The sequence below is a fragment of the Drosophila yakuba genome, chromosome 2R (assembly GCF_016746365.2).
Source record: "Drosophila yakuba strain Tai18E2 chromosome 2R, Prin_Dyak_Tai18E2_2.1, whole genome shotgun sequence".
Classification (NCBI taxonomy): Eukaryota; Metazoa; Arthropoda; class Insecta; order Diptera; family Drosophilidae; genus Drosophila; species Drosophila yakuba.
This window is the reverse complement of record NC_052528.2, coordinates 19,977,183-20,002,500: the sequence shown is the minus strand read 5'-3', so window position 1 is coordinate 20,002,500 and position 25,318 is coordinate 19,977,183. Positions and strand designations below refer to the sequence as shown.

The window sequence follows — 25,318 nt, the reverse complement described above, 5'->3', positions numbered from 1 at the left end:
TCTGCGCAACTTATGCAATCTTGATCTACGTTTATGTACTTTACGCCTTGTAGTGTAGAAAAGTAAATTTTAAGTCTTAATTCAATGCCAACTTTAGTTAACTAACTTTTTCAAGCAACCATATATCTTTGAAGAGTATTTTCCACTGTAAATACTCGGTTGAGCATGGGCGATTTTTCGTCGCCGGCATGTCAGTTGTATTTTGGCATATGCGAATACGCTGAATTTATTTATATTTCATTTTCATGTGAGCCCAGGACCTTCTCTACCCGCCCCTCTCCCGCCACCGACCAATTGGCCGTGTAAAGGCGCACGACGTACAAAAAATCTGATAAAATATTGGCCATAACTCCGATCACTTACGGCTTGATGGGGACGGGGACGTAGCCCTCGGTGCCGGTGGGGGGATTGTTGATGGCGGCCTGCTTGGCGTGGATGTCGCAGTAGAGCTTGTTGTTGAAGTTGTAGTAGCCCTGGTTCTTCAGCGAGGTGCCACACGTGGCACACTTGAAGCACTCCACGTGCAGGTTCTTATCCTTGATGCGCACGAAAACGCCACTGAAAAATTGGTGTGGAAAGAGTGGGATTATTAGCGGAAGTCAATGAGAATTCGAGAAGCTCTTCAGGGGTCATTGATGGTCATATGTGATTCAATATGTTCCCTTTTTCAATGGCTTTAGGTTTCCTTTTAAGTCAAGTCAAGTATTATCTTGTATTATTATGGTTACTACGGTTGCTGATAGCTTAACTACTTAATTTTTGCACATCAAACCCATAGAAGAGCCTCTTAAATACAGACACTGAACGCGATGATTGATCGAAAAGCACTTGATTACTGGATTACTACTGATATAGAGTTCTCTGTGCATTTGTGTGTGTACATTGCAACGTGCAACAGTCCCCAAAAGGCAATCAGTTAGCCGTGTTGCAGGTAATGCGAGAAATATGTAAAGAGCTATAATGCATTATTGAGTTAAGCTCCGAGCGGCGAGCCAATTAAATTGGCATACAAATTAATACAAATGATGGTTCCCATGGATCTGCTCTGGATCACGAGCTTTGTTCCTGGCTGTTGCGCGAGTTGGAGTTTGAGTTGGAGCTGGAGCTGAAACTGAGGCTGGTGGCTCAGGTGCTTGGGAATATTGCGTGAATGGCAAACAATTGACTTCGCGGCCGTGAGTTCGTGGAATAAATGCGAATTAAAATGCAGACACACGGGGTGGAGGTGGGGGTGGTGTTGGTGGGGCATTGAACGGCAGACGAATGAATTATCATTGAACGGCGAACAACGCATCCTTACACAATGCCCACGCCGCACAGCTGGCAGGCCGGATGTCCGCTGGCGGCCAATGGACGTGGTCGTCCATCCTGGTCGGTGGCCAGTGCCGCCGCTGCCGCCTCCATTTCGGCCTTGTACTCGGGACCCTGGAGGCCGGGGCAGATGGGCAGCACAATGATGCGCGGATCGGGCTGCTCCTGCTGATCCTGTCTGGGCTGCTCCACGCCATCCTTCGGGGCCACCGGCAAACTGGGCCTGTGTGTGGCCTCCGGCGCCAGGGTATTGGACTGCAATGGTACACCAATCCGCTCATCCTGCTGCTGCTGGTGGTGCAGTGGAGTGCGTCGCTCGTTGCCGCCGATTGCGTGGCTCTGTGTCCAGTAGAAGTTGGCGGGACTGTGTGGTTCTTTGTCATTGAAGCGGAAGAGCTTAGTGAGTTATTTGGATAAATCATGTACTACACAACCTGCCTAAAGTCTGCTCCAGGAAACTGAACCCACTAAGCACCCCACTAGTTGTCGGGAATTAGTTAATAATGCGAAAGCAACGCGGTTGTTCTGGCTGTTAGTCAATGTGCATACACAAATGCTAGTTTACACACAACACAGAGGGTATTTCATGGGTCCAATAAGATGATCTGCTGGATCTCTAGATCACGGAATACCATCACTTATTACCCTATCAGTGCAGGTCAATACCCTGTATGCTTTTCACAAGGAGGTGATGTCCAATCGGAGGCACTTACGTAATGAGGCGCTCGCATTCGGTGCAAATGTTCTGGCCAGTTGGGAGTCCGCCGGTGCTCGGGGGCTTGGGGGAGTTCACGGGGGCGCTGACATGGCGAGTGGCGCTCGATTGCTGTTGTTGTTGTTGTTGCTGTTGCTGGTGATAGTGTTGCTGGTGTTGGTTGTATTGCTGTTGTGGTTGTTGATATTGCTGTTGCTGTTGCTGGGGTGCATCATGCTCGTAGTGGCTGTTGCCGAATGCTGTTTGTGTGTGTGTTGTCGATAGTTGTTTGTTTTGGTGCGTATGAAAAACAGTTTAAATACAAACATGAGTTAGACAGATAGATAGACAGAAGGTGGCTTGGCAAATGGGTGTGTCTTTAGGTTTTCCATAGCAATCAATGGGAGACAGAAATGAGCTGGCAAGACACAAAAGTATAGCTCATGCTTTAATCGAAACTAATCAGATAACTAAACTACATGACCCCTTCTATCGATCAACTACAAAGTGATTGCTCCTAAAAAATCTATTGCTTCTCACTAAATATAATACTTTATTATCTACGACTTATTCCGTGCAGGTGACTTTGAAATTGTTGGTTAATATATATATATATAAATTTAACGACATGACTGTGTGTGGGCACTAGAAATGTGTCTTCACATAGAGAAAACGAAAGTCCATCTCCTTCTGCTTGTCTGATGGGTTAAACGACAATAAAAAACAAAAAACCATTTGGTTACATTGGAATCGTATCGCGTTCGTTAGATCACCCATTTCAAGGTCCCTGCTGGGCGTTTTAAAAAAACCATTGGCTAGCATCTGGCAGACTGCCCGCCCACCTCGCCCAACCCCTGCTAATCGCCCAGCACATCGCTCACGAACGGATTGGCACAGTCGTTCAGGATGAGCAGCAGGCGGGCCAGCTCATAGTTGGCGTCATTACCTGGAGTGGACTGGCCGGTCTCCTCCTCGCGCAGGAACTTCAGCACCTCGGAGCGATCGCCCTGGTATTCCTTCTCGTTCTTCTTGAAGTTCACGCTGAAAGCAGAATAAATTTATTAAACTACAATTGAGAAAGCTCAGCAACTGCGGATGCTGTGCGAAAACACTACGAACAGGAAACAAACGGGAATGGAAAAGGACCAGAATCTCAGAGCAAGCAAAGTGAGCTTTAACGATTGGGATAAAAACCCGAAACGCAGGAGTAAATGAAACCAAGAGCTCTTGAGCTCAGCGCGTAGCATACTTTCAGGCGTGCACACAGCACAGCCCGAAAGTATGCTCCACTAAGTGAGTGAGTGGCGGCAACAAGATTGTTACGCATCCGCCGCGTTGGCCAGCAATCCCCCAAAGAAATTAAGCGCTAAAGGCGCGGGCCACGGTCCCACGCGTGCGTTTTGGCCCGCAAAAGTCGACAACTGGCACAAGCCGAAGCACTTGGCCCGACTTCTGCAGCAACGGCTATCATTTGCCAAATTGCACTCTCCGTTTCGACCGGCCGGCGGTTCTTTCTGCTTTCTGAGTGTGCTAAATTTGTTGTATTTTTTCTTGTGGTTCAGCGCAAAGCAGAGCTGGGAAAGAACACTTTTAAGTAAAACTTTTCCTGATATTTTGCACTGTCACGGCTGCGGCCCAGACAATTGTTTGTTGCCCAGTTGTTTTGCCCAGCTTTTCGCCCAGTCTTTTCCCGGAAAAACTTACCCGAGCACACCGCCAGCCAAAACCTCCGCCTGGGCCGAGAGTGTTTCCGCAATAGATTCATCGCTGTAAATGCCAACCGGGGTGTTGTATTGTTTATTGACAATGCTCTTCACGCCGCCATCGCCGCCGTTGGCCTGAAAAAAAAATAAGTGTGAGATGTAGTAGGAAATACATGAGGCTCAGAAAGTGTGAAATTAGCAAAGTTTCTGGTGAAATGAATACAGGACAAGCGAAGTCCGCCCACGCACTTATTGTAATTGGAAGTTATTTTCTTCATGTTTAAGCTCTCCTTTGCACTTCTCACAATGCAAACCTAACTGAAATGGATCCTAAACATTTTTCTGTTTGTTATCTGTAACTCACTTTCAAAATATCAATTGACTATTCAAAATAAGAGAATCAATCTCGGTAAGAATACATTTCTGTTCCAGATTGAGTTGTGTATCTGAAACACTAAAATATGAGTGTGTTTGCAGTATTTCAGTACCATTTCAACTATGATAACTTACACGGCTCTAAATCAAATTAAGTTGCTGCGCTTCCCAAAATGTTGTTCCTGAAACTTGGCACATAAAATGATCCCAAATCAATTTCATGTCCGTTGTCATTGGCTGGAGCTATTATTATACAAATTCATAACAATAAAATCTACGTAAATGTATGCATATCACACACACAGACGCACCAAGAGAGACATTACTATGCATGGCATGGCATAGATACAGATGCGTGGGTGTGTGTGTGTGTGTGTGTGAGAGAGACCTTTTGCACATTAATTCTTGCCAGGCAAATAATCCTAGCACTCATATTCATTACTCATTCTGACACTTTTCAAAACTACGCACAAACAAACTGAGCGTCAGACAGACAGACATCGTATAAATGCAAATGTTGTCAACTCATACCGAGTGTTTGGGGTTGGGGTCTACGGGATTTCTGGTTTGGGGTTAGGGGCTATGGGTTCGGGGTTAGGTTACCCAGCCCAACAACCGAAAATGAAATGAATGAATATGAAAAGCCACAGACAGACAACAAAATAAACGCAAAGTGTGAGGCGTGTGGAATAGGGGGATGGGGGATGGGAGGTGAGGAGTGTTGAGTGTGGGCAGTCAAGGACTAACTATCAACATCATTGGTCATCATCAGGACGTCAGCATCAGCTGGGCCACTAAAACTTTCCGCATTCCCAACTTTGGGCTGCCAGTTTATGAATTTTATAAATGATGTGGTAGTGCGAGGATGGGTATGGGGTATGGGACTATACTCTGCGTGATTGCAAATTAGTACACTCACGAAGGGACGGGCCGCGTTGTTGTAGCCACAGCCGATGTGCTGGCTGTCCTGTTGTTTGTGAGCCAGAGAGGTCTTCGTCACCGTCTGCAGATACGGCGAGTTGGGCTGCGGCACATTGCCAGTCGGTGTCACATGCGGCCGCCAGGTGGAGCCACCGCTATAGGATCGCAATAGAAAATTATGATAATATTCAGCACTTAGCTTTTGGAAAGTGTGGTTCCATCTACTTACCGCTGCACTGTGATGACAAAGTTGTTGCCGGAGCGCACCACAATGTCCTGGGCATCCTTGTGCCGCAGATTGAAGACATCCACGTCGTTGATCTTGACCACCGCATCGCCGGGCTGGAGGCCAGCCTGCTCGGACAAGCTGCCGGCGTTCACCTGGAAAAAATCGTAGAAAAAACAGAGACCGGTTAGTAACCATTACTCAACTCAACATCGATTTGCCATGGCCATAACTCACTACCCTGAAAATGCCTAGTTGGCCGAACCGGGCTTAAAATTTATTATGCTGCAACTGCAAAAATTATGAGCGGCACTCCGAGTTCCAAACTCGCGCTGACTTTGGCCGAATATATCCCCCATGTCCATCGAAACATGCAGATAAAGATATACATATACATATACGAGTATATGTATATATGTATCTGTGTTTTTTGTGGCCCACAACTGTTGGCCAAAGTTTAGTTTTATAGGCGCTGCTTTGTGTGCGTTTTTGGTGTTTGTTTTCATCATTTATTTATTTCCGAATATATGCATGTTTTCGGGCGCTCCGACGTCCACGGGGAAATCGTGCGGGAAAATGCCATAAATTTGCACGATTAAAATCGTAAAAGTTACGCCGGAGATTCTACTATATGGCCAGCGGCTGTGTGGGAGGCACTGACGCATACAGCCGTCAGAGAATTTTCAAATTTCAAACTTAAAATTGAAATTGAAATGGCAGGCGATGACTCAAGCACGAAGGGTTTCGAATGACTAGTCAGTCAGTTCCAAGTTTGGTTTGCGGAAACAGTACTCGCAAATGTAGAATACGATAGTAACTGATTATAAATTGCAGAAAGTGGATTCTATTATCTATGTTTCTTGACAAATTGTAATTATAGTCCCTACTGAACATTTAATATTGCAAAAACAAAGTGTCTAAAAACATACCCTTCAGGCCAGCTTTTCAGCTCCATTTAAACTCGGCCTTCTACGGGCAAATTTAAAGCCGCTTAGTATGAAAGTCACTTGGCCTGTCAATGTCGCTTCATCAGCCAAACTAACCAACTAAGCACACACTCAATCCCTGGCACACATAGATACACTCATCAGGCTAAAGTCCACAACCACAAAATACAGCCACAGAGGAGCGCGGAGGGCGGGGCTCCACTGCTCCTGTTGCTCCACTCGGGGTCTAGGCCAAAAGCTTTTGCGAGGGGGCAAGGGGGCAGAGGGGTACTCCGATGTGCGAAAGGAGGTCCGAACGGGGGCTCAGGTGTGCCCCAAAATTATACGCGCCATGCACGTATCCACTTTGGCAAATTGTCTGTTTATCAGACAACTGGCAGGCCCAGTCAGTCAGTGCTCGCCAGCCCCCAGAAAGCCCCCCTCTGAAAGTCCCGCCCCCTGAGAACCCCCTTTCGACTGTGGTCGGTTTATATTTGCACAAAACGGGCGACGCTCGTGCAAAAACAAACACAAACAGAGACACTCGCACACAGATACGCCGCTCGGTGTGTGTGAGCATAAATATTTCATTGGCGCACTCACCAAGCGAGACATCTAAATTTTGTAATATTTACAAAGTTGCCAAAAAACGCCGAACCTCCCCTTCCCTCTAAAAACCGAATCGAATTGAATCGAAGCGCAGCGAATCGGAGTAGCCGAGCAGAGCCGACAGGTTAACCGAGCCACAAAAATGTACACTGAGGAAAAACCCGAGGATTTGATCTATATATGTAAATTGCTAAACAAATAACATTTATGTGTGAATTACCTTTCTAAGGAGTTAAGTGCGATAACAGGAAACATAAAGATAACTTTTTAAATAATAAAATGGGATATTAATTATAATATTAATAATAAATAAAAAGTAACTCAGCTGAGTGCAATAGAAAAGTATTATTATTTTTGACAGTGCATGCAGCATACCAGTGGCAAAACCAAAACCAAAACTAAAGCCAAATCCAAGTCCATATCCGACGTGTGCCGTTGACATGTTCATTTTCTTGTTGTCGGCTGTGGGGAAAATTGAAATTGCTTGGCCAAGGTGTTTTCCAGACAGCAACAAATAAGTCCTGGCTCCTCGTCCTGCTCATGCTCATCCCCCTGCCCATTCTCCATTCCCCCTTCCCATGCCCTCATCATTCAGCCAACCGAAATCAAAGTGAACGCGGCTCGAAGTGTATTTTTTTTTTTTGGATTTTTCGGTACGGCATCGTGGGTCTGGGATATTGACATTTGGACAGTTTTATGAGTACCTGCGATCCGTGTTTGTATCCCCAGTCCATGCGAATATCTATCTGTGCGCTGGTTCGACATTTGTCAGCTTTATAGCATTTGCGGCAGGCCGACAATTGACAGAGCATTTGTTTTTGCTCTTTCGAATGACTTATGAGCGGACCATATGTACTATGTACGAGGAGATGGACAAGGCCCAAATGGCATTACCAGGAGCTTTGGCCCCGCCCTGGGCCGCATTATTAGTTTTGCTGGCAGTTGCCAGATCCCTCAGGTCGAGCTCATTGCCCATTTGACACTGTTTGTTATGACGAACCCACGACGCCATTTGCCGTGTGGGGTATATCAGTTGACAGAGAGCATTTGTCACGCTGAGGCCTTATCTAAGTTCCCTTATCTGAGCAAAGTGCCTCCTATAGAATAGAAAGTTAATTTTAATGCAGCAAAAACTAATGCGCACAGCTCTTGCAACTTAAAGCCTTCTCTGCGCTTCTCATAAAGTCCAAAAGCTAGGACTTCACGCCCACTAAGCAATGCCATGTTTTTATGTAACCCTGTGGAGGCTCTTTCCGCAGGACATTAATGTGGTGTCCTGGCGCATTACATGTATGTGTGTGTGTTGGTGTGTGGGTGCGCACAGGGACCAGGACAACTAAATGAGGAGGAAAGCTGCAGCAGGCAAATGATGATTTATATAGCGAGTGGACAGAGCCTGGGTGAAACATGCCCGCTTGAGAGTAAATGTTGTAAAAATAATTTCATTTGCATTATCATCAGCATTTTCCAGGCTTGTGTATATTTAGCATTTCGCATCTGCATATGTATGCTCTCTGCTTCTTTCGACGGTCCCACTTGAGAGGAGCTCTTGAAATTATATGCGTTATGACAAATACTTTCAGATACGGCGAAGTGGCTTTCGTTGCGATGTTGGTTTGTCGCTGGCAGCTTGACAAACATTTCCACAAAAGTATGAAGAATTTCTTCTCGTCTCGTTTCGTTTCGTTGCTGAGTTGAGTTGTTGAAGTGTTTGATTTGCCGGATTCAAGGGAAAAATGGTTTCGGTCATCCAACATCCAGCATCCAAAATCCATAAAGCAAATGAAATTCTGTGGACCGAACCGAACCGAAGCCAAAGCCAAAGCCAAAGGCCCGTAATCAAGTCAACTAAGCGCTGCTCAAATCCATTCAAGTGCATTAAAATTGAATTTCGTTCAGCACACACACACACATACACATACACACACACATCGATGGATGGATTGGAGACAAAACAACAACAATGGAACAAAAACCCAACCAAAATGCATTCTCTTATTGGGAGGGAGAGCGGGTGTGAAATCGGGAAAGATAGGGCCATGCTCACACATTGTATGCAAAATATTTATGTTGATAAATCAAGTTTGCTTTTGTGGATTAGGTGTATCTCAAATAAATTGAATTTGTGGCGTAAATTAAGCCAGAACCAAGAGCCAGGATACACACTTGCAGGACTCTAAAGTGGATGCCTAACAGCCAAGTTCTGCCAAGTTGTCGGCCAAGTTATGAGCTTGTTTAATTGAAAATAAATCTGCTTAAAGCCCCAGCTGAGGCGAGCAATATGACAGCGACACACTCCCATTTGCCACACCTCCCCCCATCCTCGGCCTCTTGAGGGCCGTAAAGGGCGTAAAGAGAAATTGCGGAAAAGTCGTAAGTAGAGCGAACATGAACAAAGCAGATAAAATACAAAATACTGCGGAAATGCAGGGCAAATACAATGAATCTCAATGTGTATGAATATGCATGCTGCATCACTCATACGCCACGTTCGCCCATTCCCCCCTCCAGAAGCCCTCGCCCGCTAGTAAATCACTCTGGAGTCCCCGAGAACTCCGGCACTGCGCTGATGCGGCTTTCTGGCACAAACAAATGGCAACCACAACACTTGACCAGCGCGAATGCGAACGGGAACGGGAATGGAATATGGTATGGGTTATGGTACTGGTAACTGGGAACTGGATCCCGATGGGCAAACAGTTTGCAACTAGTCTGAGCTGGCAGCGATTAAAACGAGCCAAAGAGTGAATGAAAAACAGCAAACTACCGGCTACAGAAACAATTCACTCTGCCTGGCAGTTTAAAGTGCTCTTTGCCATTTTCTCACTCTTTTCCCTTCCCTTCCCTTTGCCATCCATTTGGGCCACACTTCAGCTTTAAGCCCTCGACATGCTTTTGTCCCCTGCCGCTGCACATTCAATTAGATTGGAAAAAGTCACCAAATCACTTGCTAATGGCTTCGGCTTTGAACGGCGCTCCTCTAACCATCATCATCGGTCCGTTTTACAGGGCTGACCAGTCGGCCATCCAGTCACCCATCCAGTCAGCCAAACAGACAGACAGACGGGCAGAGGGACAGACAAATAATATTTATTTATTGATGGCGAAATATGGGCGGCGGCAACTGCAACATCGTGGCACCCGCCAAACTGTCGGCAACATTTATAAATTATGATTGCAATCAACGTTCAACAAAAGCGCGTTCCACCATCAGAAGGCTGGCTTCGTTCGGTCCAGGGTTGTAAATTGTAAGTTGCAAGTTGGTTGTTATACTCTATAACTTTTGGGTATTAGCAGCCCCAATGCGAATACTTTCATTCTCCTTCCTGACGTGGAACATAATAATAAGACGATTAGAATAGGTTTACCATTCTAATTTATAATATTTTGTAAGACTGCAGAAACTGTAATGTCAATTGATTGATATTGAGACGTATCAAGAGTTTGTTTTCATCTACCTTCGATACTTCCTCTTCTAAGTATCTTATAACTGAACTCAAGTGCCAAGTCTTGTAAAACAATTCCAACTGCGATTTTTTAATAAGGGTATTACAACATAAGTAAGTGTTTTGTAACTAGATCTCGCTTTTTGATTTGGTAGAACGACAGATGCACTCACACACACACACACAGCCGGAAAATTGCTGGGGGAAAGGCGGAAAAAGCGTGAGAGTGAAACACGAAACACAGTCTGACTGCAATAAGCGTGACAATTTATATAAATGTTGCATATTCATAACGAGGAGCAATGGGAAAAAACGTTGCCACAATGCCGCGCATTTTGCGGCAGTCAGCTCCCGGCTAATGAATGTTGGCCAAACGGAGTAGGAATTCCCATGTGGAGCAGTCACTGCCGGCGGGCGGATTCCAATTCCGTTTCCCCATTTCACATCCCAGGGATTTTTCTAGTCCGCTGCGTGGGCGCAGCCAGTATGCCGATCATTAATCTGCCGCTAATGCCGGACTTCGCTCGCAGGTCTCAAGGAAAGATTCAGATACACACATATGTTTTATATGGCGGGATGGATGTATCTTTGTATCTGCGTAGCTGCTATCTGCGGATCTGTGGGCTGATGTGTGTGTGTGAATTTCCTCGACAGCTGAGGCAACACCTCCCGAGAAACGACAATCGCCTTGAGGGGCTTGGCTTTGGCTTTGGCTTTGACTTCAGCTTCAGCTTTTGCACACTGGACAGTTGTGAGTTGTGACAGCAGCAAAATGGGTAAAAACGAGTGAGAAATTGCCAATTGCATTTGCGGAGCTAAGCCAAGTCACGAATGGTCCAAGTCCAAGTCCAAGTCCAAGTCCAGGTGCAGGTCCAGGTCTAGATCTCGGTGAAAGTGCCGCTCACGCACGAGCTTGTGATAGATTTGCTGATTACTTCGGGGACAGGTTTTCCTTCAGTCCGAGATACAATTTAAACGATGCCCACTCACGCATGGCATTTCTGTAATTTCCGCTGTTTTTTATGGCCCGTCGAGGAAAGTGTTCAACTGCATTTATGCACACGACAGACTTTCAGGATCTGCGCCAAGAAATTGATGTAATAGGTTTGCGATTCCACTTGCTTTTAATTTCTATAATTAACTCTCAGTAAGTGTGTGCTATTTCTCAGATATGTTTCCAAAGATAGTTTCCTTAAACAGGTCCCCATCTTGGATCCAATTTAATCAACCCCACTTGCTGCTCACACAAGCTCATCTGGCGGCTCATCTTCGCGGAGCAATTTACGACACCAGCTTCTACTTTCCGTCTCAGTCTGGAAATTGAGTTTAAATTGCTCTCAGCTGATGCCGCGGCTTCCTCTTACAAGGATAAACTAGAATTTCAATAAATGTCACATGTCCCGCGCTCGCTGCCTGCGTACGCAAATTGTTGATTAAAGCGAGTGGAGCGGAGCGACCTGAACCTGATCCCGATCCTGAACACCGGGGCCAAGAAGGGGTTCATTAGGCAACGGGATATCCAGTTCCCCTGCACAAATATATATATGGGTTAATAAGGCGGCAGGATATACATACATATATATATATATATGCGTAGTAGGTACAGGATGTGTGCTGGTTCCACCTCGGCTGACATCTTGTGCCCTGAATGTCATTAGCGTGGCTTGGTGTTAGTTGCCCCCAGAGGCGAATCCACCGGCGGATGAAACCCCCAAAAACCCAGCAGGGGCGGAGGTGGAAAGGGGTTTTCAGTGCTGGCAGACAACTGCCAACTGCCGCAGCGCAAACAAGATTAATTAAGGAATGTAAATTTCGCAAAATTACGCGCCATTGTTTGTCTCCATCTCGCTCTGGCTGCGTCCCCCGCAGTAGATTTCCATCTCTATCCTGCTGTGTGTGTCTGTATTTGTGTGTGTGTGTGAGAAAGGGTGTTGAGATTTTTTCCATTAACAACATCATCAATGGGCCGCCGGTCGCAAGGTCGAAAGGTGTCCTGCCCCACCCCCCAAATCCGCCCTGTTTGTTTTTGTGCGACGGGCTGTTGTTTGGGAATTTAGCGGATTTCTACTGACTGCGGCCAGGAGCTTAGCCAGCTTTTCAATTTCAGCCCCACAGCCGCAGCTCCAGATCCTGCCCACCTCCCCAGCACCTCACCGTCCTGCTGCTCCTCTGGTTTTGACCAGAGTTCTGCGCTTGTCAGTCCGCCGCATGAGCCATTTGAAGGGTTGGCCAACATTTTTAATTAGTGTCGTCAGCGTCGACGTTGTCGCTGTCGTTTGTTGCTGATTTCACCCAGTAATTTGCGATTAAAAGGGTATGCTGTGTGTTATGACAGAAGATAAACGCGAATTAACTGCGCTTTCAGCTCGTAAATATGATTCCCATTCTTTGTTATTTCGTTAGGAATAGAGCAGGATACTATTTAGTATTCAAAATACTTCTACACGTATTTACATGCACTTACATATGAAAAGTATGTTTGAAATTCCCAGGGAATCTCCGTGATTTTTTGCTGCCATATCACAAGTACTGGGTATTTTCAATTCGGGATTCCCGCGACACTCCAGCCAATCCGTTTGTTATTTCTTCAGCTGGTTGTGGCTGCGGTTGCCTTGAACCCTTTGTGTATTGTGTCAGAAGCATGCATAAATTATATTTTCTGCGGGTCCGGGGAAATTTCTAATGAAGCCCGAAATTGGCTGCGGGAAATAACCAAGACGTGTGGGCCACACTCTTGCAGAGCTCACCAGTGGATTGGGAAATTTTCGGTAACAGGATACTTTCCCAACCTGCTGCTTGCTACCTGCTGGGCGGCAATGTGTTTTCGCATTTTCCGCCACGCATCTCGACCAAATTTCCCCGCGTTGGCCAATGGTTTGGGCCATTGTTTACGCACTGCCGATGGACGTGTCGAAATGCGAAGCGTGTGAGTCAGCTGCCAAAGTATCTGCATTCGTGTGTACATGCTACATATGTGGTATCTATGACTGCAACTGGACTGCAGTCTGGCATATTTGGGTCAGCCTTTAAATAAACTCTATGGCAGCGCAGGAAATGCCTGCTTGTTTGATGTTTCAGTAACACATGATGGCTCAATAGTGCTCCAGGAGAAGGCCGGGAATGGTATTTGGAATGCTGGTTCCTGGAAATGCCAGATATGTTCTCCGGCATCCATCAATCCTGGGCGCAGCTCTGACAGCCGTGAAATCGTGTTAAACGTAATCTCAGACTAACCAAAAATCACCCTCCACCTTCCGTTTGCCAGAGCTATTCGAGGCATGAATGATGGCACTCAAATTACATTAAATGGAATTTCGATTGCACCCCTCCCGCGCCCGCGTCCTCCAATCGAACAGTTCACCAATCCTCCGATCTGGGAATGACAATGACGATGACAAGACAATGGCGGGGCAACAGAAACCGAATTCGAAATGGAAACAGTAAATGGCATTTACATGTTCCTGTCATTAGGCCGAAAGGGGAGCCGGCAACCAATTTAATGAATCAGCATCATCACCATCATCATCATCAGCCAGCTCCAGCTCCAGCTTCAGCTTCATCTCCAGCTATTCCACTTTGGATAGGCCTCTGGAAATGCAGCATTGCAGATATCGGAGAAGTTGCAGCTGCAACGGGTGCAATCAGACAAATGCAATTAGGATTTGGCGACGCTTTCGTGTCGGCATTCTAAGCATGCCACATCGTCATTCTTTTTCGGCTCTCCTCATTTCCCGGGGGAAAATGCAACAAGCCCAAGCTGAGGCACAGACATGAAGCTGGGATCCAAGGTCCGACGTTTGTCCCCGGGGATTTGACATGAAAGGCGCCGAAATGTCGATCCACGAGGATGGAGTGAACAGCTCAAAACTGTCCTAAATGGGAGGGGAAAATACCATGGAATGGGCAGTTTTAAGAACATTTAAGTTTACTTTCTTTCATCATGAAATCATGAAATACGAAACTAATAAAAGCCTGCATTAACGGCACACTCAAGTGAAATCTCTTAATTAGGTCATCCAGTAAACACACTGTCTAAATGGGAAATACTTGTTTAAAACACTATCCCTGCAATATAAACAATTTAAGCTTATTTTTTATATACTTAGTACAGAGCACATTACAAAGGTTTTTATATTGAATATGGGAATTGGGTCACAGGATTCCATTAGTTTCTATTACGCTTTCGGCTGAAACAAGCGTACTCAATAAAACTTTTAAAGGCTTTTCATATTAAATGCACAGGTTTCCGGATGGAAGGCTTTCTGAAATGCTTAAAAACCCACTCTGCCCAAACTTTTCCCCAATTTCCCACACTCTTGTGTGCACTTGAGCAACTTTTGAGCCTTCGCCGGACTGCTGATGATGTCCGCTCGGCTTGCCGGCTCTCAATTAAATATTTAACTTTAAGAAATGTAATTTCAATTAGCGCCACAGCATTTGGCCATTAGCGTGGCTAGCGCCGAGATTTGTGCCAATTGCGAATACAAAAATGCGGAATACAAAAACAAGAGCCGCGATGAATGAGCAAACAGCAAGGAGCAGGAGGAAAATCGCAGGAAAATCGTTGGTGGGGTTTGGGTGGAATTTGGACACCCGCGCCTCTCGCTCACTCGCTCAAAATCATTACGTGATTAAGGTTGCCATTACGGCCGGGAAAGCAAAAATAGAAAACTAGAGCATGGCACGCAGACAGCTGCAGAGGGGCTTTCCGCGGGGCGGAAAATGGGGAAATGGGAAAAATCGGGACAGGGGAGGGCAGACGCTCTGCGACCGCAATTGCGCTCGCTTGGTTTGGCGGAAAATAAAATGAAGTGAAAGAAAATAACACGAAATAAAATAAAATAAAATAAAACGAAATAAAATAAAATGATATAAAGAACAAAAAGCAACAAGAACCAGCTAAATAACAGCAAATAAAAATAAATAAATCAGCGACACGGCAGCGCAACTCTGGGGAGGATGGGTATGAGGATGGGGCCAAAGGGTCGTCTCCGCCGCACAAAAACAATTAAAATGAAAACCCGTAAGCACTCTAACTCCGGGCGGAAAACGGTCGGTACTTTCCCGACTTCGAATTCGTATTTTCCGCATTTGTCCTTCGCACGAGCGAGCAAAATGGTTCGAAAACAAATTTGCCGATCTAATTAAAAGCTAAATTGTGACCATTAAACGGGGTTCACAACGCCACTGCCTTCTTTACATATAAAAAAAAAACCGAATTGAACCATAATCATAAACAAATTGAAGGGAAATAAATGTTATACTCAAAAAATGAGTTTAATCTAGCGAAGCAGCTTTAACATCGATTTACCGTGTCTAAAAACAAAAGGGTGTGAAATGTCTTTCTAAATATTGCCATTCGAAATAATAGTTTTTTTTCCCAGTGAACTATCTGTGACCTTAAGTGGGTACCACGGCATGGAAAAACATTGAAAAGCATTTAAGTTCGCTCCGCCTTTCAACAAGTTGGCAAGCAATGCAATTTACGGATGCAGAGCTCGGCGAAATGGGTGAAGTGGAACGGGTGCGCCAGGATGCAAGGACATGGCCATTAGTGGGCCACGGGCCACGGGCCACGAGTGGCATAGAAAAAGTATGCCAAGCTGACCACATAGCGCAGGATAACACAGACCAGAATAGGAACGAGCAACTGAAGCTGGAGCAGAAGCAGGAACTGGAACTGCATCTGGACCTGGACACAGACGTCTGGCAAATTGTAAATTAATTGATGAAGCCAGCGTTTGGAAGAGGCAGGGACAAACTCTCGGACTTCGGAGTGCCAGGGCGGTCGCTGGAAATATTCAACAGGGATGGCGCTATTCATTCGTGCTTAGAATGAATCATTTAGACCAGACTGAGGTGAATAACTCCATAATATGGCATAGAAATCCTTGTAGACCTTTTTAGAACGAAAAAATCTAATGATGAACTCTTAACGTTGAAAATTACAATTGAATATGAAGAATTTCGAATATGCATCCACTGTGAGCTTCTTGAGCCCCATTAGCTCCCCCCAAACGGCAGCCCCTGGAATCGAGAAACTCGAACTGCAGCTGACATCTCGAACGGTAAGAGATGGCAATACGGAATGGAGCGGGATGGAGCAACGCTGACAAATTGCTGGTAGCAAGATTAATGCCTGCATTATCTTTCCTCATTTGTCGATTGTCAATGCAACTGGGCCGCGTCCGCAGCAGAATAGCAACAACAGCAACAACAACAGCCGAATCAACAACAACAACACCAATAAATGGATGCAGCAACAGGGACAACAAGAGAACGCCCCCGGGGCGTGGCAGTTTACCTTTGCCTTTGCGTTTTACCTGTCCAGTGCCGCATTGTTCTCTGATTTCCCATTTTCCTTCTCTCTATCGCTGACATTTTTCAATTTGATGATGCACAGCGAGAACAACATCAACAACAACAACAACAACCGAGTGGGCGGCAATTTCGTCCTCATTTTCCGAGCGCTTTTCCTTCTGCCGTTCCTTTTTTTTAATGGCATCTGCTGCTGCTGGACAAGGTAATTTCATTTTTATATTAATGACAGTATGTTTGATGCATGTCCCTTTACAAGTCCCTCGTCTCGCGCGCTTAATCACTTAAGACTCTTAAATGTGAAAAAAAAAGAAACACATTGTGCCATATGGGTACACTTAATGGCCAATTGGTCGGTGGCGGAATATGTCACGGTTTTGTTCAATTTAATGCCTGTGGAAATACAACTCTGAATATTTGCCAACATGAAACGCGAAAATTGCACTAATTAGTCAAGTCATCGATTATTTATCGATGGGGTGAGCAGGCATCGCGTGGCAATCGATGCTGGTGGAAAAGTTAATTTTGCATTGTGTGTCGCAATTGTAGTGGGCTAATTTGAAAATGCAATTACCAAAAATTAGTTCGATAATAGATAACGCGTGTTTTTGGTTTCCATTTTTAATTACTAGCATGCATTTCAATCAGATCAGTGCTCAATCGATAGTGGATCAGTAATCCGTGTCATCGCTAGAATTTAAAAAGCTCATCCCTGATCTTTTTTTGTTCGCAAATATTTAATGTTCAAGTGCAAATTTTATATTTTAACACAACATAGTGAAATGCAAATAATTTAACACACAACCTGCATTGATTGATGTGTATAAAACCAAATAGATTTGATTAGCAGAAAAACAGCTTAGACAGGTAAGTCTCCATTGCTAATGGTTTCAAGTCAGTTTCAAATATTAAACTTTTAACGCAGGTAGGCAAAAAATTCAGATGAATACAAACACACACATCAAAATCAAAGGCGGTAAGTCTTGAATTTCCATATTTTCCATATGCCCTTGTACTTCGCACCTGCACAATCGACCATTTGGAGCGGAGCTCCCTTTCAGGCTATTTGTGAATGCCACCAATTAGTAAAGTCCTGCTCCCAAAAAAAGAATGGAAAAAAGGAAAATGGCGAGACAATATGTTCAGCTGAGCCCAAACAACTGCAGGCTAGAATCTAAATCCTTGCAGTCCAATAAAAACAGTAGCATGGATGTGGATAGAGGAGGGGGGGATGGGTTCCGTGGGCAGGGGGTCTAACATTCCGGATGTGCCTGTTGGTCGTCGAAAATCTAGCGAACTTTGCAGACAGAACAATGCCCTTCGGATTCCGAGTTGAGTGGAATTTTAGGTCTAAATCCGGCAGGGTCATAAAAAGTGCTTATTACATTATCACCTCAAGCGTGGCTGAGCTGGCTGTGGGCAGTGCCACGCCCACACGCACACGCTGGCCCGTCCACAAAACGCAATTCACTCTCTCTCTTTATCAAAGGAACTGTGTGTGTGTGTCCAGAAATGCCCTTTCCTTCAAAGGGTATGCCGATTTTAGCATCCCTTGCATCTTGCTATGTAAAGCAGGACCACAGAATTGGCCTCAATATATAAGCGGAGTACTTCAGATCTTCACCCTAATCTGAAATCTTTCAGCAATCTTTAAGCCTCTAAATAGATAATTCGTATAGGTGTATTTTTAAGGTTTAAAGGGCGGCATTTCTTTAAAGATTTCATTTTTCAAGATTTAATCTTTAGGTATCCTCTGATTAAACAAAATAGGATTATTTCATCCTAAGTGCCGAATTCCAATCTATCTAACGATCTACACCCAACTGTTGATATGTCATTATATTTTTGCCACAGGCTGTGTGGCTCTTAGGATAATTAAATGAAATATACATGTATTTCCGTAAATCGATTTAGTAAATAAAAATAATTTCACAGCCTGCTAGAGTATTCTGAAGTTCAGTGGCCGCAGCTGGCTCCCCTTTTCTCGGTTTTTGCTGCGTGTTTTGGGGGCTTTATTATGGCCCTGGCAGCTGCGTTTTTCAATTTTCGCTTTTTTAGGCCTGCAAACTCTCACCTGAGCTCGTTGAGCCCAGAGCCTTGAGCCGATTTGTTTCGGTTCGGTTCGGTATGGTATGGTTTGGTTTGGTTCAGTTTGGTCGCTTCAGTCACTTATTGGCAAATGTTTCGTTGCTGAAAAACGGAGGAAAACTCGAAGGAAAAACGGGGCGGAATCTGGTGCAGAAATGCGAAAAATGTGTAAATTTGCGCCCGCTTTTATTTTTCGCATTTGGCCCGGATGATGTGTAGCGGCTGATCCGCTTTGGCAGCGCTCCCAGGTTCGAGTTCATTCAATTTGGATTAAGTCGTTCGTGTTGATTAACAAAATTGACTTTTTTGCAGACTTCCCGCCAATCGATTTCGATTTGGGATCGATGGAGAGTTGGCGCAGCTGTAAACCATTTAGCCGACGATGCCGTAGACGTTTAGTAAATATTCAATCAATTTGGATGGACAATAAATCACCAGGAAATCAAGAGCGTCTCAATTTCTCCAAACAGATATGCGTCATAACAATAAAAAAAAAGCATCCCATTTCCCACACTTTCCCCCCAAAGTGCGGCAAATAAACAAGACAAGGCGACAGGCCATAATATATCATGGCCCCAAGGCGCCTAACGACACGACACGAAGATGGAGATGGAGAGTCAGCTTCGAAGGACACTGATGCGTAATGGCTGCCAGGGGATGACATCGATCCGGAGCTTCGTCTTCTTAACTGCAAATCAATGACATATATTTACGGCAAATGCGTTTGCCCGCCGGGGCCACATCGACGGGAATAATAGGTCGGAATAAAGTAATAACCCGAATAATAGCATATGTCGGCGGAGCCATTACCTGCCGCTAATTGCCGTACAAACTTCTCCTGTCGCCGCATAAGCCGGTCGCCAATTAAAGCCAAACAAATGCTGTTGGAGCGCTAAAAGCCCTCAATCCGGATCTCACGGCTCCCGAGAGCCAGCCGCAATGTAAGTGCGGCTCATAATTTATTTCGATTACGCCGCAGCACGCAATTTGCGCCGGGCACATCCTTTTCGAGCACACGGACACGCACAGGAAGTGAGATATCCAGGAGCACCGGCTGTGGAGCGAGTGGAGAGCACCAGGGCCAGAGATAAGTGTGCGCTGCGCGCAATTTCCGTTTCCGCTTGGTTTGCCCTTATCCAGCGCTGATGCTGCGAAAATCCACTAAGCAACAATTAAATCACAGACTCCCGAGAGCAACTCGTGAAGATAAAAGCGTAGAATGCAGCAGAAACAATGTAAGGAATCGGCCACATACAGTAGAACAACTCTAGGCAGCTATGGGAAGATGATGTTTAAAAATAGTAAAGGTTTTCATGAATCGATTTGGAATGTAGTATAAGACCCATACTTATGTGACAGATCAAAGTCCGCGCTACAAGAGTCTCACTGTACGCCTTGAGTGACTCAGAGGCATTAATTTGAGGATTGGAGGACAGAAACAAAGACAAAGGCTACCTGAAGTGAATCATTCCCAATCGTTCCCATGCAGGTAACAAGAGCCCGCCGAGCATTACCATTACCATTAGCTGACTAATCGGGGCCTTCAAGAGTGGCAGCTCCAGTCCGTGGCACTCCAGAAACAGACCAAAATCGATTCGCTTTAAGCGCTCGCTCTTTACGCTTAGAAGTTATAAATATTTATGGCGCACATAATGCAGCGCGTTGAGCTCGGCCAATAATTTCTCCGCTTACAGCTCTGCGATATCTGGGATCCCAGGCTAAATGTCGGGATGTGTGTGTGTGCTCCAGATGCAGCGAAGCGAGCATTTTCCACTGAAGGATTTATGCTCGCTGACATGCAACTTAAAAGCAAGGACAACAGCAAGAGATAGCACAAGCGGAGGGGTTGTGCAGAGGGGGATACAGATGCAAGCAGCGGCAAACTTTCCTTATGCGGGATACTTTTCTTGTGCAGTCGGAACAACAATCGGCGAAGCGATGCTGAGCACAAGGATTAGGCCACAAGGAGAATGGGAGTCAGCAGCAGAAAGGAGCCGAAATTTATGTGACTTTTGCATGTGGGCTGCAGGATGCAGGATGTGGCTCGCACTGGCTAGACATTAGTACAATTTCCGGTCCAGGCCACAAAATATTCAATAATATATTAAAGATATAGCCAGCAACCCGAAAGAGATATCACACAAAAGGCAAGGAGCAGGGCAGGAACCGGCAGATACTGGCGCACACCAGCAGGCACGAATTCGACAACTCAACTGAAGCGTAGCAGGCAGGATAAATCTAAATAAGACGTGCTTCGACTCCGGCCTGGCCTACTCCTCTCCTCCGCCTCAACCTCCGCCTCCATCTCCTCTATTCTGCGGCAAGGTAGCTGGAGCATGCACCATCAGCCGGAGAATTTGTGCAATGAAGTGCAAGTGAACTTAAAGCGTCTAAAGATACTCCCAACTACCTGACCACACGAGAGATGAGCGCGTGAGGAGGATGAAAATGCAGAGTCCGAGCACGAATTCCAGGAATTCAAGATGTTAAAGAATATTGAGCCATCGGATAAGTAAACTTTTATAGTACACCATTTGGCTAAATCATAAAGATTAAGTCTTTGATACCGAACATTGTTATGAAATGAATTTATAGCTAGTCACAAATGAAGTGCCTATCATTTAATATGATATGACGAAAGGTAGAATGTGATCTATAAAAATAAAGCATACAATTAAAGAGCTAAAACGATACAAAAACCAGCTACTAATCTCAAACGAAATCGCTTGATGTTTGACAAAAGTAAGAGGATACCTGGACCTACAAAATTTTAAATAACATTTGATATGAACAAAATGATTTGGCTTAGCTCACGAACTCACATCCCCTCGAACTCCCTTAAAGCAAAACGGAAGTGCCACTCGATTCCCTGGAGCGGAAGTGGATATGGGGGCTACCGGAGGAAGCAGTCGGGTTTATGGGTATATGGGCTCGTTCAATAAATTTCAGCACTCTTAAATTGGCAATGCGTTGCACTTTTAGTGGCAGTGGCAGTGGCAATGGCAGTGGCATGCACCGATGTCCATGGCGTCCAGTGCGGAGTCAGTAGTCATGGGTCCGTTAAAGCGGGCACGGTAAAATTGATAATCAATCAAATGCGGCGCTGACGCAGCCAGGCACTTAATCACTGTCTGGTTATCCTTTTTGTTTCGCTGGCTTAACTTTTATCAATTACGCCTTTTTGCGACTGACAGAGATGAATCACGGGAAATCAGCAATGCAATGCATCGAGTGAAGTTGCTTACCCCACCGGCTGACTATCTCTTTATTAATTCAATTAACGTTGCTCTGGCAATTGGTGTGGAATTAGCCGGCGACTCGAGTCAAAAGCCTGCGGATCAGGTGGGACTCACCACCTGATGGCCCCATAATCAGCACACTTCTGTGGTTCCTGAGCCCGGCCAAAACCAAGGTACGTTTCTGAAACATTGTTTCGTGCCTGCCAAGTGCACAAATGCAATTTTCATGTCTCGTCTTCGAATGAGCTAGCACAACAGTTGCTCTTGAGGCATTGTTCAATTAATAAAATGTCCGAGTGCATTGAAAGCAACCGCAGACCTAGATGCACTTTCCCCACTTTCGCCCCTCGTCCGTTGACGATGTGGTCGAGAAAAGTGCAAGTTCAATCAGCAGCTGCAAACTGCAAATGGCAAACTGCAAACTGCAATCGAGAGTCAAGAATCGAGAGTGGAGACCACAGCAGGGTGTCGCCTCCGCCTGATTCAATTACACAACAGCCCGTAATCAAAGCAAAGGAAATTTGTCTCTATTATTTCGCTTGCATAAATCAGTAAGAATCGAAGACCTTGCGCATTGAGTAGCAGACAGTTGATACCCTGTTACGAGCGGCCCACCAAAAATTGGCTAGAACATGGCAAACGGCACGGATATACCTCAAAGTGGTAGAGCAATTGCGAGTTATGAAAAGTCCACAGTTTGAGTCAAAGACAAAGGCAAACACGGCTACCAACACAAAGGCTGCCCCCAGACAGGAGTCAAATAATTAATGGCCAGCCGGGGAAGGCAAACAAACAAGCTTAAAACGAGCAAAAACACAACAGAAACTGAACCGAAACGAAGCGAACCGAACTGAAACCAGAAAAAATCTCGAGAGGAAGGTCAACTGTTTCGAATACACTTTCGCGGAAAAGAAAGTTGTATTCTTGTGCGATTAAGTGTCAAGGCAATCTTATATTTGCTACTGCGTTATTCAAAGTACTTTGTATTTATACAATCATCTGATGGTTAGGATTTCACCGTAGGCGGAACTTAGATAAATTTTACTGTGATGTAGCGAGTGTTCCACGAATTAACATACCTCCAGCGAGGGTAGCGAATAAAAGCAAGCCATGAGCGGATTTGCATGAGCGAAGCGCGGAGTTCGGCGGGAAAAGGATACTGGGCTGGAGGATCATGTGTGTGGGACTGGCGGCCACGTCGGTTGCCTTGGATGCCGTCAGTAGCTTGTTATGCACTGTCCTCTCCAGTGTTCCCGTGGTTGTCTAGACTTTAAGTTGGCTAATAGCCGACACTGGCGCTTTTATTTTTTTTTTATCTCTTTGGTTGTTATGATATGGTATGTGGACCGAGGGCTTTGGTCAGAAAGCCAGAAAGCCAGAAATTTGTTGTAAACCGAATTTGCGCTCTTGTATTACTTATTTGGTCCATTATTTGTGTGCTGCTTGGCTTTCGCTTTTATTTGACTTTGGCCTTTTGTGCGACGCTTTTTGTGGCCCAAAACGAACCCTGCACTTGATAATGAAATATATAAACGTGGCTTCCGCTGCAAGAGTGGGTAAAAATCCGTGGCCATAAGGCTTATAACACACACAGGACGCAGGACATAGGGCGCAGGACTTCAGGAGAACAAGAGCAGCAACAGGGGATAGGACTTTACACGGTTCGGGGTGCGAGAACTGAACACAGAAACTCGCTGCGAGAAATCATAAATTAATCCGATTTAAGCAGCTCAGTAGCTTATTTTTATGCCAACCAACTCGAAACCAGCAGTTTTTGTTGTTTTGTTGCTCGATGAAAGCGGTGGGAGATTTACTGCTGGCCATGTCATGTGTTGCATCTTGATGAGTTGCGGCACGGCAGCATTTAAAGGAGACCAATTTGTTTGGCACTGGCTCAAGAGCCAGGAAGCTGACATGATTGGATGCTGACGATGACTAAGATGATGATTCGTTGTCAAGGTAGAAGGGCCCTCGACTGCCAGTGCTCAGTTGGGCAGAGTGGCGGAGTTCATTCGAGTTCGTTGGGGCTTAGTTCCGCTGCACAGCTTGTGTCCTGGCAGCCAAGGAGCTCAGCTCAGCTCGGCACAGCGAAAAATAGCCTAGAAACGTTTCATCAGCATTCATTCATTCATTCATGGCATCTAAGTAACGTATATTTGGGATGTTATAAGCTTCCTTAAAATATCATGAATGTGGAGAGAAAGGCTTTCCACTGGACATTAGTTAGCCTAACTTTGCTTGTCTCTATATAATTGGTAGTTTACTATATAAATATAACTATTTTTGTGTCCAATTAAAAAATAGTTGATGGGCTGATGTTTCTTTCTGTGTGGCTCATTACGAGCACAGTTTTTACGCAAAATCCTGCGGAGGAGGATGCGGCTTAAGTGCGCCATTCCAAATTCAATTGGGCTTGAAGTGTTCGAAAGGCAAAAGGCATCCAGCCAGGAGATGTCGCACCGCCGCAAGGCGGCTCAACTCATCTTGGCTTGGACTGGTTGGATTTATGGACGGGAAAAGTACGTAGAGTGGCCAACAAATGATTGAGATTTAGTTGGCTTTGTTTTTCGTAGTGTAATCCATCAAGATTTCCATTTCAAATTGCGTTATGCATGCTGACTGATTTTCGCATAAATTCCAAACAAATTTGCTTAGTCCATTTTTACAGCCATTAAATGCCAGTCCTGTTGCACTTTTGGCCAACATTGTTTAGTGTTAATAATTGACAGAAGTGCTCGAGTTTAGCCCATTTAAATTAATCGAAACAGCTCAATTCCGTGATAATCCGCACTGGCTGTATGGTGTTTTATTTATTTTCTGTTTTAAATAGCTCAGTGCAGCTCGGCGAAGAGAGAAGCCACATAGCATTGACACAAATCCACAGCTGTTTAAATAGAAATTGCGCATTTAGCGCTGGCCACGCCCACACCCACACCCACGTACCGCCCACTCGAAGCCAAAAACAAACAGATAAAAAGAGCGCACAGAATTCGTGTTATTTTCGAACGAACAACAATATTTACAAATTCTTTTGGGGCGACTTTGCTTCAACTATCAAGCTGCAAATCAATAATTCCAAATTCCGAATTATTAGGGCATTGTATAGGCCCCAATAAAAAAAAAACACATCTCTTTCTGGCGAGAGCATTCTATAGGAATTCAACTGATGTTTAGCTTCCGATTAGAGTCGCACACAAACAAAGGCTCTTATCAGAGTGAGTTTGAGTCACAAACAAAGTCGTCAGCTTGGTCTGGCTGTATGATTCACAACTTGTTTCATGTTGAAGTCTCAGTAATATCTTTTCCACTTGATTAACTAAAATATTAGCTCGTGTTTTACTTTATCAAGAGTATGGCTGTTAGTCCGCGATATTATCGTTAAACGGAGCGAGCAACAATTAGATTAGATAGAACTATAGTTCTTGCAAAGTATATGGTGTGTGCTTTACCCATTAGTTTTTG

General features: G+C 45.1%; 1 protein-coding gene and 1 long non-coding RNA gene across 21 annotated transcripts in view; one reads left to right on the top strand and one right to left on the bottom strand.

Moving 5' to 3' along the window:
• The window catches only part of LOC6531525 (PDZ and LIM domain protein Zasp), a 55,737-nt gene that overhangs the window by 15,749 nt on the left and 14,670 nt on the right, over positions 1-25,318 (bottom strand). For 11 of the 20 annotated variants that reach the window (XM_002092288.4, XM_015195894.3, XM_015195891.3 and 8 more), the window contains exons 3-8: positions 5,234-5,385; positions 5,003-5,159; positions 3,710-3,843; positions 2,952-3,046; positions 2,025-2,265; positions 364-558 (exon numbers count right to left, since the gene is read on the bottom strand). In XM_002092288.4, the coding sequence (XP_002092324.2) occupies positions 364-558; positions 2,025-2,265; positions 2,952-3,046; positions 3,710-3,843; positions 5,003-5,159; positions 5,234-5,385 (974 nt within the window). Of the gene's footprint in view, positions 1-363; positions 559-1,300; positions 1,686-2,024; positions 2,266-2,538; positions 2,704-2,951; positions 3,047-3,709; positions 3,844-5,002; positions 5,160-5,233; positions 5,386-25,318 lie in introns of those variants that run through there. The other 9 variants (XM_039372091.2, XM_039372090.2, XM_015195890.3 and 6 more) reach the window with 2 other exon arrangements.
• On the top strand, positions 7,064-24,757 carry LOC120320992. Its single transcript, XR_005560536.2, has 2 exons — positions 7,064-17,505; positions 18,588-24,757. It is a non-coding gene; the product is annotated as an uncharacterized LOC120320992 (long non-coding RNA).